Raw genomic sequence first — 13,335 nt, 5'->3', positions numbered from 1 at the left:
GTGTATCAATTCACACAACATAGCATTAATGTTGTGTTAAAAAATCATTTACATTTACCTCTGTAGTATTGTGAAGTCGCGTTGTAGCAATAAATAACAGGAAAATTGTGTATCTCTTTCTTTTCTCTATACAATAAATTCTTTGTTGCTGAGAAAGTGAAAACTAAAGAAATGTTGAGAGAGTAAAAATTGTGTATTCTTGTATACAAAATTAATTATTTATCAACACTGTTGATAACCAAAAATGTTGCTGATGTTATTTTCTTATGTTTTGATAATTTTTTTTATTGTGTTGTATTTGGAAATAATTTTGGCCTGAATTTATGCAATATAATTAAAACTAATTTACGATAATAAGCTTAATTAAAAAATTAATGGTGATTTAAGGAAATTCACCACTTTTTTAGCACAAAAACCTTGTTAGTTTTTTTTTTAATTAATTTGAAATTTTTTTTAATAAATATTTTTCGGTTTGACCTTATATCAAGACCTTACAACTAATTTAAAAAAAATATTACTTAAAATTTAAAATTTAAAAAATACGAATGGCATACGATTGAAATCGCCTTAAAAAACGTATAAATGGCTTCTCACGGTTTCTGCATTAACAAACTTCTCTCTATATTAAAATCACATACATACACTATACACTTAACACTTTCACGCTCCTTCATTTTAATTGTCCTTAAATTTTTTTTATTTTTTTTTTCCACTCTTTTTATTTCTTTTGTAATTTACGTTTATTAATGGACTCTTAAGATTTTATATGACCATTTTTATTATTTTATTCTGATGATTATTTCACATTAATTTTCTCACAAAAATAAAATTGTAAAAAGTATTTAAAAAAAAGAAATTCGAAAACAACAAATAAACAAACGAAAACAATAATAAATCTTCCAACTTTTCTGTAGAATTGCTGCCTTCTTTATGTTGTATTCCTGACCAATTCCTCCTTCACATCCACATTTTCTCTCATACTTTTATATTTATTATTTGCGTTTAGAAATGTGAAAAGAGGGAAATTGAAAGGTGAAACGATGGTGGTGGGCTTTGTTTGGATGATGTTGAATAAAACAAAAACTTCATAGTTTCAAATTGTTTTTGTCGAAACTTTTTTTTTTGATTTTTTACATTCTTTTAACATTTCTCTTGTACTCCATACAATAATGTTAGAAATGAGAAATAAAAAAACTTTAAAAACAACTTTGAAATTAAAACAAAAAGAAAGAAAAAATGAAACAAACACTAAAAACAAATAAAACAAAGTGAACATCGGTTCGGTCCGACTTTTGAACATTTGAAACCCTTTTCTTTTTGGTCCTCTCTCGCAATTGTTTTGTTAATAGAAAAAATGCAAACATTTTTTTTATGTTCTCCCAGTTTTCCTTCGTTTTTTTTTTTAAATCTATCCTGTAGACCCTTGATTTGATATGTCCATAATTTCACTGGAAAATATTAGAATTTTACCTCATTTCCCCCTCCCCCTTTTATTTTTTTTCCTAGTCAGGTTGTGATTTAAAAATAATTTTTTTTAAAATGTGCTGTGAAACGATAAATAGAAACCGTTATATATTATTACTTAACTGGTGAAGACATTAAACGTGCAACGAGTGAGAATGGCATGGCATTATTTTAGAATTGTAACGGTACTTTACGTATTATGTGTAAGTTGTAAATGTTAGAGAAGAAACCTGGCCAGTTTTCAATGTAAATAAGGTTACAAAACAAAAAATATTACAAAATGTATAGAAATTATAAAAATAATTTTGTGGGCCATGAAATCAAAATCACAAATGTAAATACAAAGAATGAGAAATGAATGGGAAAAGAGTGAGCAGAGAGAGAGAGAGAGAGAGAGAGAGAATGAGAAACTTTGATGTAGAAATTTTCGTTTTTTTTTTTTTTCAATTTTTTTTTATAATGGTAAAATTTAACGCCCGTATTTAGACAATTTTTCTATTCTGAATTGTTGTGTCTTTCTTTTTTTATTTCATGTTCGTATTATCCTTTTAATAGCAGAATTGAAGGACGTGTTTACAAAAATTTTTTTTATATAGCTTGTTAAAGTTTTCTGTTTTTTTTTGGGTTTTTTATAATAAGATCTTATTTAACTTTGATATAGGAGAACAACAACTGGATATTTTGATCTGATAAAATGGTTTTTTATTTTGGTTTTTTTTTGGTGCCGGTTTTGTTCTTTTGTTGAAAAAAAAATGTTGAATAGTGTACTGCTTTCGTTGAACATAGATGGCGCGGTTATACAATTTTTATGACTTACTTTTTTATATGAAAATATAAGTTCCTATATTTAGAACATAATAAAATGAGATTATAGTTTTAAACTAATTTTATAATTAAAGAATTTTAATTTTCGATTGAAATTTGAAATTATTGTTTACAATATTTTCTGCCATTATAATTGAATTTTAATTATAAAATTTAAATTTCGCATTTAATTGGGAATTTGATTAGCAAATGCAGTAAATTGTAAGGAAATACATACTAGTTTTTGTATTAGGGTCACCGAAATGTCCGCTATATCTGGCATTAATTTAAACTTCAATCTTTCACACTGTATTATGGTAGATGTCACATAGCAAATTTTGAAATTTCGCGTATCACGCATTTCATTCATTTTACAGTATAATAATTAGGATTTTAAATTTTAATCCAAGCATAGAATTAAAATTTTCTAAAAATAAATTTTTAAAAAATCTTCACTTCTGCCTTGGTAGAACGAAATTACAAATTTAATTCAAGGCGAAAACTCTTCCAACTTTTTACATTTTTAAAATGCTCTTCCTTTTATACACGGTAAAGGATCCTTTTTTAAATTTTCTTTATTTTTTTGCATTAATTCATCTGATTTATGTTTATTATACGTGTAATAAAACAGTAAATTAGCTGTAAATTATTATTATATTTTTTTTATTTTATAATTATTACATAAGAGCCAGCATCCTTTTATATTTTAATTCTTTAATAATTTTCTTTTCTTTTAAACATTAAATCAGAATACAAGTACGAAACCAAAAACGAATATTATTTTAAGAGCCGCACTTATTTCTGTTCGCATTCAAAAAAAAAGCCTCTTCAAGTTGTATGAATGGAAAATCAAATGGCCATTTTGTAACTGTAAAATAAAGTGAGCATAATATGAAAAGTGGGCCCTCTATACACAATTATAATTTGTAAAAAAAATGTTGTTGTATTTATGAATTATTCGTGTGCTCTCGTAAATTGTGTTTTTTTCGAACTTTTGTTTCAAACCTTTTGATTAAAAAGAGAAATGATAACCAGGTTTTAAGTTTAGTTTATATGGTTTGAAGATTCTTGGAAAAGAAAATATAATTGGTTTGTTGTATAAAGCCCTCTGACGGATTTCAATTCAAACGAAATGATACTTAAATTTTCATTCTTGTATTATTAAAATTTAATTATGCACTTGTAATTGTTACAAAAATTTTCTCAACATTTTTTTAAATTAAATTTTAAAGGAAATTTTTTAAGTATACTAAAAGAATTTTTATTTTATTTTTTCTTTTCTTCAAATTTATAGATGATGACGATGGACGTCACAAAAACGGAACCGGGAGTGGTTCCAAATCCAAATTCAAATCAGCAACAGCATCAACAGCAACAATTATGTGCTGGTTGTGGTAAACATATAGCTGATAGATATTTATTAAGAGCATTGGATTTATTATGGCATGAGGATTGCCTAAAATGTGGCTGTTGTGATTGTAGATTAGGTGAAGTTGGTTCAACATTATATACCAAAGGAAATTTAATGCTTTGTAGGAGAGATTATTTAAGGTAAAATTGAAAATATATGTAATTTAATATAATGTTAAATAAAAATTTTTATTTTAAATATTTTAGGCTGTTCGGTAACACGGGTAACTGTGCTGCTTGTAATAAAGTTATTCCAGCTTTTGAAATGGTTATGCGATCAAAACAGAATGTTTATCATTTGGAATGTTTTGCTTGTCAAGTATGCAGTCATAGGTAAGTTATTTTTATATAGTCACAGGTCATAAGATCATGTACTATTTAAAAATTATCTTAAATACCCATATATTTCCGCTCAGCATCGAATTCTGAGTTGATTTAGGTTTGTCTTTTCTCAGTTATCTGTTCGTTTTCTTTAATTTTACCCGTTTCATTTTCAAATTGAATATATCGTTCTATATGATTAATTTTTTTTTTTTGGAAACCATTTAAAACGTGTTACCATAATAAACTAATAAAATATTAAAGAGAATTTTATTAACATAAAACAAATCTTCTTGACAATTTAACGACCTAAATAGGATAATAAAATTCAATTGAAAAGAACAACCAAAAAAAAATTATTCAACTATAGATTAAGATTAAAATTGAATTTCTATAGGATCTTTAAATAATATAAAGAAAAAATCAAATTTTATTTAAATTGACCTAATAAAATTGCTCCCAAAGTAGCCGTTTAATATTGAAAATATCCTTGTTATTTTCCAAAAATATTTTAACATTAAATAAATTTCTTTAAGAACCTCATAGAAAACAATCATATTAAATATTAACAAGAAGAGCAGGACATATGAAAATTGTTGTTTGCGTTCTTATTTTTCAATAATTTTTCTTCCATTCTTTTGATCCTTTTATCCACCTTTCAGAAATTTTCAAATTTTCACGGAGAATTTTTTGCCAAAGAAAGGGTACAAAATTTTTATAGTTATCCCAAAAGACCACTCTGCATATGTTTATTTTCACATAAAAAAATATTTTGCTTATTTTTCATTTCAATTTGTATATACGATTGTTAACACCGGCATAAAATTTGAAAGGGTTTGAATATGATATCCTTTTTTCTTAAAATATTTATGATAGAAATCGTTGAATTTATTACGGTTAACCAATTTACGTTAATTTTTTCTTGAAATGTCACTCAAGAGATTTTCTCTAAGAAACCAATTTTATTTATTTTCAATAAACAACAATAAATACAATGTTAACGACTTGTGATATTAAACAAGGACTAAAATATTTGTGCTAAAAAAAAATTTTAATATTTAAATGATTTGTTTTAGTTTCGAAAATTTAAAATTATGAAAATTTGAGCTGTTTGAAATAATTAAAAATTTTATAAGAATTTTTATAAATTACAAAACAAGTTTTCTTACCTCAAGAAAGATGCACAAATTTTGTGTATTCTGAAGAATTTCTCAAAATTTTTTAATTCTTTGTACAATTATTAGGTAAAGGATTTTCCCAAACGCTTATTCTACCTTTAAACTTCCTGATGGCTGTCTGAGTATTTCGTTAAATACCTTGCTATTCCTCTTTAGTACTTGTTCCATTAATTTCTCCCCTTTTTTTATTTGTTTTGCTATCAAATCACATTGTGTTAGTGGTTATCGGCTTATTGCTTAACTAATAATTCCAGCTATGTATGTGAAAGCGCATTTATCAGAGAATGCTTGTATTCTTGGTATTTCTGTTTTATTTTTTAACCACTTTTTATTCTCATATTAATTGTTAACTTTAGACATACATAGTTGGTTTTACTTCAAGAATTTGTGCAATCCTGTGAATATTATTCTAACTCAATTTGATTTGTTTTTCATGTCAAATTCTATTTCTTTGTGAATGCTTGCTATACTTCTTAGATAATTTAATTTTCGACTCCTTCTAACACTCAATTTCCAAGTTTTGGCTTTCCTTTGCCAAAATTTCCGTATTTTCAGATTAACAAATTTTTGCTGCACATCTTTACAATATCCTTGCTTCCTAAAATATTAAAGAAAATAATTTAATTTTTTTTAAATGACTGCTTAGATATTTTTTTTTTACAAAATTTCAACCTAACCAATCTAACCAAAAATTGAATTTCAATTTCAAATATTTCATTTGAATTTTTAAAAGTCTATTGATATCCTTCTATCTTATTGTTATCCTTGTTATTTGTAAGGATATCGAATTGGTTTCAATAGATTTTTCTATACTTTTTTTTTTTGTATTTTCATTTCCATTTCAATTTTTGTGTTAACTTAATAAAATATGCTTGAGTGAAATTTTTTGAATAAATAAAAAAATGGTCAGTTTGTACAAAAATTTCATTTTACATATTTTTTTGTTTTAGCTTTAAGTAAAAATTTACATTTATTTTTGGTAGTAGCAATTTTCAAATTTTACAAATGAAATCAATTGAATATTCAATTTTCATATTTATTACAATTGAATTATTAATATTTTTCCAAGTCTAGCGCTCAGGTGTGTATGTAAAGTTTCCGTTTTTAATTTTTTACTGAGGTGCAAATGGTTATAAAAGTGCTGTTAAAATTTTTATCAAATTTTCAGGTCATTATAGTTATTATCTAGCGGCTACATTCATTAATTAAAATTTGTTTACAATTAATTTAAAAAATTTGTCACTACTCTTCATGTCCGAAATACTGTAAACCCTTTCAATTATTAATCAGTAAATCATAATCTTAAATTAAAGTCAACAATCCAAAGTCATGTTTGAAAATCCGAAACTTAAATGAAATTCATACGTTTTGCTACAAATGCACTCGATTTACTCGAATACACTCGAAAATACTTCATAAACTTGATATTTCAAAAAATTTTCCATCCAAATTTTATTTTAAAAATTGAAAACTAAATATTTGTTTAAAAAATTTCGTAATCATTGAAGCGGATTTCAATTAAAATTTACACACTTTACGAGTACTTCAATATTTTTCGAGTAAATTTTTTGTTTAATAACATTTTACTTTTTTTTTAAAAAAATCTTGTAAATACGAGCTCAGTTTATGTCACTATTGTATTTAATTAAAAATAAAAAGTAATATTTTGTTTTTGCTTCTATAAAAATCCTTTCAAATAATATGCAATTTGACTTGTGTGCGGTTCACCAAACAATTTAAGAATAACATGATGAAAAAAATGTTTTATAGTTCATCTTTTATTTTTTACTCCCCCATTCCTTTTTTCGTCTTCATTCTTCTTTGCTCTTCTAACGTACATAATATTTTTAATTCTTCATTTTGCACATTCCCACTCAAATTCCAAATATTTTTGATTTCATCACATAATTGTAATCCTGATTGCTGTTACATGAAAGAAAATCCTATGAATTTCCTGTGTTATTTGACAATTATTATCAAATGAAAGCTTTTCTCTAGATATGTACATATTTTGTCTAAATCTAACAGATTTTTTCTGACCTTCCTGAACGAATCTTAGTGTTAGTTGTCTGAATGTTGATCTTTGTTGCATCTGATCTTGGTCGCATTTTCAAAGCGGACTTTCATAGAAAAACAGACATTGAACATCCAAATTTATGAATTTCATACAAGCAAATAAAAGCGGCAACATTTTTCCAAAAATTATGACGAGGAGCATTTTTTCATATTTCTTATTAATTTTATTTTATATTTTTCAGTGTTGACATTCACAATAGCTTACGCTATCGCTTATAGTGTATGCAGCAAATATATTTTATTTTTTTTTTTAATTTTATTTTTTGAATATTTTAAAAAATAATTTGAAATTCCATCATATATTAACCATTCCAAAATGATAAATAATTAAATTGGCAATATTCAATAAAAAAAACAAAAATATAATAACAATAATCTCATCATAATAACAAATTTTCGAATTTAAAAAAAATGTCCTGTACTCCATTTAGTGAAAAATCCTGAAATTTCAGATTTGATCAATGAAAAACAAATCTGAAAAAAGAAAAGCAAAGATTAAAAATCAAGAAAAAATCAGTTACTGTACAATATTTCCGATTATTTTGCTGTTTTTTTGGTGGAAATTGTCCTGCCACATGTTGATTTTAAAAAAAAAAATCAAAGTTATTCAAAAAGAGGCAACACACGAAATAAAAAAGAAAATATTAAAGAATTGTGGAATAAAAGTCGAAAATTACTATTGAAAATCAAAATGACTGGTTGAGAGAGAGAGAAGTGAGTTACTTGAAGCGTATTATTGGAGCGGGATTCCGATTCGATTGAAACAAGAACCAAAAATAATATTGTTAAAGCAATGATTTTTTGTCAATTTTTTTTTTTTTTTTAGTTTTCCACCAAAAAGAAAATGTTAAGCCGCAAAAGTACATAGAAGTGCACACAAACCATGTATATACAAAAGTATTCAAATTTCCGCAACAAGAGAAAATGCTCTTGTCTTTTTTTGTTTGATTGTATTTGTTCAGATTTTTTTTGCTTCTGTATTTGTAATTGTAACCAATTTCCGGTTGAAAACTTCGTTTATATTTTCTTTTTTTTTTCCATTTTGGAATTTTTTTTTTTCTATTTTTTTTGCCCAACAGATCTTCAGTTTGGTTTATTTTTTCATTTGCGTTGTTGATTTCTTCTGCAAGACTGAATCCAATTGAATATTCAAGGATATTTTGATATTGTGATGAATGTATATGCAACGGGATGATGGTTAACTAACTCTTCCATATAAGTTTTATATTTCGTTTCCCTTATTTTTGAATTGTTTTTTCATTTTTTTTTTAAGTACATACAGTAAGTAGGCTTATATAGAAAAGCGACAATACTTATAAAATATTATTGCTGCCCGGAAAAATATAAATTTTATAGCCTTACAATATTCAATAACAAGAGTTAAAAAATAATAAAGAAAGCAGAAAAATAGAAAAAATGAAAACATTGTAACATTTAACGGTAATGTCGCTTATAATAGCCACTTGATGGTATTTAAAAGCCGATTTTCCATGCATTTTAAATAAATAAAATGAAAAAAAAAGTTGAAATAAAATTTCCTCCCATATTAAAAAATTAAATTTGCTTAAATCATTTTTTAAAATGAATAATGGACAGGTTCTTTAATTTTTTATAATGTATATGTAAATTCTTGTAAATCATTGGAATTCCTAAAGAATTTAAGTGTTGTAGGCAGCAGAAATAAAATTACAAATTTAATATTTGAATTTCAAATTAAGTTCTTAGTTTGGAAATTTTGAATAGGCCAAAATGAAATTTTCAATCGAATTGTCAAGAAATTTTTTGATAATAAATTACAAAAATTGCTCATTGTATACCTAAAATATTTCGTATTAATTACATGAAAGCTTGAATAGAACGCAAAATATACCTAAAAAATCACATACATACCAATTATTAGCTTTGAACTGTTTATTATTCCTAATTACTTTATTGATTGGGTTTCGTCTCCAATATTTCTTGTTAAAATTTCCATTGATATCAAATCCTCATTTGCTCTTAATTTTTGCAGCTCAAATCAATAGCTTATTAAAATTTCCAGTAATTCTTCTCTCTTTCATTATTTAATTACTTGTACATTTAATTAAATTGTCTGAAGTAAAATATTTGAATATTTTAAATCATAGCGACATTTTCAAATTATATTTTTATATTTTGACAATATAAATGACACATGAATTATGATATTGACTTTAACTAAATATGTAAATAAAAAGTTATCGTTGCCAATAGGATTGCAATCACATATTATTCACAATAGACAATTACATATTTAATTTATTCACAATATTATTAATAAATTTTTTATGAACCGTGTCAATTGAAAGTTTTTGATTAAAATTTTTTATTTAATTTGAAATTATTTTAAATTTTACTTTCTTGCGGAGATTTTATTATAAATTCTCAAGCCTTTAATTAATATTCTCTATTAATTCTGCAAAAAAAGAATTATTTCACAGTTCTAAATGATATTTTTTTATACATTTGTAGTGGAAGGGGTTAATAAATTCTTTATGAAATTTTAAATAGAAAATAATAACCTAGACATTTACTCAGATGGTCACAACAAAAAGAAAATAAAAATAAAATATAACTGGGGACCACAATTTCAAAGTAATCCTTGCTATTTTTTTTTTCCATACTACTGGAAAAAATTCAAAAATTACTCATTTTTGTATTTTTTTCAGATGCTATTAATTTCATATTTAGTGGGTGGTTTAATTGAAATTTGATATCGTTTTGTTGTAACGAAATTGTTTTTTTTTTTTGTAATCAAGTAAATTTTTTTCTCATCATTCAGAGATTAATTCAGTCTCATATGTATGTATGTTCACCCCATACTACATAAAACAAGGAAAAAAAAATTCTCGTTGATGACTTAAAATTATTAATTTATATTTTTGGATGGAAATTGAAAAAAGCCAAACCGGATATGAAAAATTTTTTTTTTTGGCAAAAATTGACGAAAGGGTTAAAAACAATTAGATGAATCATTGAATTAATTTTCAATTTAAAAGTAATTTTTTTTTTTTTTGAGATTTTTTGGAATTTGAAAATTGTGATGATTAAGTATTTTGAATTCTTTTGCAAATGTAGCAGGTATTTAATAATTCACGAGAATGCTAAAGTTCGTAAACTGTCAAAGTAATGTGTTTATACACTAGATTTGAAAATATTGGTTTTACCAAGAATATCTATTTGAAATTAATTCTTCTTAAATCTTGTCCAATTCAAGAACTTTTAAATACAATTCTCTGAACAAATGCGATGCTTTATAAATGATCTCAATTATTTTACATTTTTAACATCATTTACATCCGAATTAAAATAACTTTTAACTTTAATATTTTGACGGTTCATAACGCAAACATTATATATTTTTAAGCCACTTAACCTTTCTTTTACTTAATCTTTTTAATTATATACATAGTTATAAATATATAGATGCCAAAGTTGTTCCATTTGCCATAATAATTGTACATATAATATGAATATTTCTGGGATTATTTCACGAATTTTATTTTGTCATCATTCAGCCTTTTCAATTCTTATCGTGCAATGCAAAGTAGAGAATTCTAAAATATATAAAAGTAGTGTAGCATATAATAATACAATATAAGTAAGTGACATTTTAACGTTAAAACAATTGTCTAGAAAATTATTTGCTGGTTTCTTTTTTCTTTATAGTTTTAGTTTTTCTCAAAACTTTTTCCATTTAATCTCATATATTATGAGTATACAACACAGGATGTATAGAATTTCCTGAAGTGGAAATTCATACAATCACATATGAAGAGAGGAAGAGATTAAAAGGAGGAAAACTTCCTACATGGTAATACGCTAAAAATCATAGTAATATAAAAATCTTTCGTATGTCAATGTTTTCGTTAAATTGAAGTTAAAGTCAAGTGAATTCAACTATACGCTCATATTCGTATTACACATGGTAAAAGATAATTCATATTTAAAAATACTAATTTCCGAATTGTCTTTCGAGAAAACTTCAGTAACAATACAACAGATTATAAGCAAAAAAAGAAAAGAAAAATCTCAAAAATGTAATTTAAAAAATTGGCGAGATTAAATTAAAATAGTGAATAAAAAAAAAAAGGAGTTGCCGCCGAAAGCAAATTTTCCTCTTGGCTGCATGACACAATGATAAAAGAAAGGATATTAGTTTTTTTTTCTTGTTTTGCAACAAATACAATTTTTGTGTCCTTTTTTATAAAACATAAATGAGAAAAAGAATGAGGAACCAGGATATATGGAAATTTTTCTACTTTTTAGTTTCTTAAACGATTTTAATTTATAAAAGTGAATTTTGAATTTTGCATACTTGTGTATATAGGATAAGGATAATCTGTTGATTTGCAGATGTGGTTAAAATTATTACACAAAATTTAAGAAATTTGAAAGGAAAGAGTAGCAATGATACTAAAAGGATAACACAGCAAATAATAATACAAGAGTTGTGTTAACTTTTTGATAGGAACTCAAAAAGTTAAAATGTTATATTAACAAGTTTCTCTTCTTCTCTTTTTTTAAATGTGCAATACAATATAACTTTTAAACTTTTTCAAGAAGAACTTGTCATTTTATAATAGAGAGAGTGTCTGTCAGTTGATTTCTTTTTAACGCGAAATTTCAAACTGAATTTAATTTGTAAATTGTGCAATGAAATTTATGGTATAGCGAAATGTGTGATTATTTTTTACTTATTCCTGAAAATATTGTGAACGTATTCAAATTTCCCTGTTAACTAAAAACAAGAAATCGAAAAAAGGTGGAAGTTCATTCGAATAATCGTAGAATATTCAAAAATTTTAAATTTATTTTAAAAATATTCTTAAATACGATAAAATTTCATATTTATTTGTATTCAAGAATTCTATAAGTTGACGGACTTATCAAACAATTAATCAATCCAAAACCAAAATAATAATTAAAATTTTTTTTCATTTCAGATTCTGTGTTGGTGATAAATATTATTTATGGGAAAATAAAATTCTATGCGGTTATGATTATGAAGAACGTTTAGTATTTGCATCACTTGCCAATCATCCAATGTTAAAACGGCAGGCAAGTACATTAGCACAAGGATCACCCCCACCGCCACCACCAAATGGCGGTTTAATGGGTGGTAATACACAATTAAATGATCAAGGATATGCAAATGCTGGTGGTGGTGGCGGTATTCATAATACGGGAAATATGATGAATGGACCACAACAACAATTACAAAGCGGTCAACGTACACCAGGTGATCATAATAATAATAATGGACCCCAAACACCAACATATGGTAGCGGACCAAATGGTACACCAACACACATGAAAAGTTCATTAGGAGCTTCAAGTTAAATTAAAAAAAAATTTATATAAGTTAAATTTAAATAGTGAAAAAGGAAGATTAAATAAAAAAAAACATAAAAAATCAATATGAAAAAAAAATATTTAAATTATCATTATAGAAATTAACTTAATTTAAGTTTAATATCAAGAAAAAAAAAAAACAAAATAAAATCAATATTTTAAAAATAGAGTAGAGAAATCGCCACAAAAAAAATGAAGGAATTATTAAGTAGTAAAATGTCATTCAAAATTTTAAAACTGCATGTGCGTATTTGTGTATTTTAACCAAAGATATAAAAAATATTAAAAGAAACAAATAAAATATTAAAAGAAATAATAATCGAATAGAAACAAAAGAAAAAAAATTTGAAATAAATCAATCAAAATTTGACAATTGACATTTTAATGACAGAATTTTAAATTAAAATTAATTTTATTGTATTTTGACATAATTAATTTCTTTTCCGTTTAAAATGATAAATTTTAATTAAGCCAACTAAAATTCAAGTTTAAAAAAAGAAAACTTGTGTTGAAATATTGAAAATGTATTAATTTTCTACCTAAACAGTTGAAACTTGAGTCAATAATGACGTTCCGGTTTATTTTTCTTAAATCATTTAAAAAATGCATTGCTCTTTGCTGTTGAATTCTTAAATTTTGCAATAAAACACAAAAAATCTAATTAATAAATTGATTTTTAAAAATATGTCAACAAATTGTCAATGTCAAA

At 24.8% G+C, this 13,335-nt stretch overlaps 1 protein-coding gene across 4 annotated transcripts in view; it reads left to right on the top strand.

Moving 5' to 3' along the window:
• LOC129605340 (LIM domain only protein 3) overlaps positions 1-12,915 on the top strand; it is a 150,430-nt gene extending 137,515 nt beyond the window's left edge. For all 4 annotated transcript variants that reach the window (XM_055515033.1, XM_055515035.1, XM_055515034.1 and 1 more), the window contains 3 exons: positions 3,563-3,819; positions 3,886-4,011; positions 12,218-12,915. In XM_055515033.1, the coding sequence (XP_055371008.1) occupies positions 3,563-3,819; positions 3,886-4,011; positions 12,218-12,614 (780 nt within the window). In that variant the 3' untranslated portion in view covers positions 12,615-12,915. The remainder of the gene's footprint in view (positions 1-3,562; positions 3,820-3,885; positions 4,012-12,217) is intronic.
• The last annotated feature ends 420 nt before the right edge of the window (positions 12,916-13,335 follow it).

This window comes from Condylostylus longicornis, unplaced genomic scaffold (assembly GCF_029603195.1).
Source record: "Condylostylus longicornis isolate FDR11 unplaced genomic scaffold, ASM2960319v2 ptg000013l, whole genome shotgun sequence".
Taxonomy (NCBI): domain Eukaryota; kingdom Metazoa; phylum Arthropoda; class Insecta; order Diptera; family Dolichopodidae; genus Condylostylus; species Condylostylus longicornis.
The sequence above is the reverse complement of the archived record's forward strand: the minus strand, read 5'-3'. Positions and strand labels throughout refer to the sequence as shown.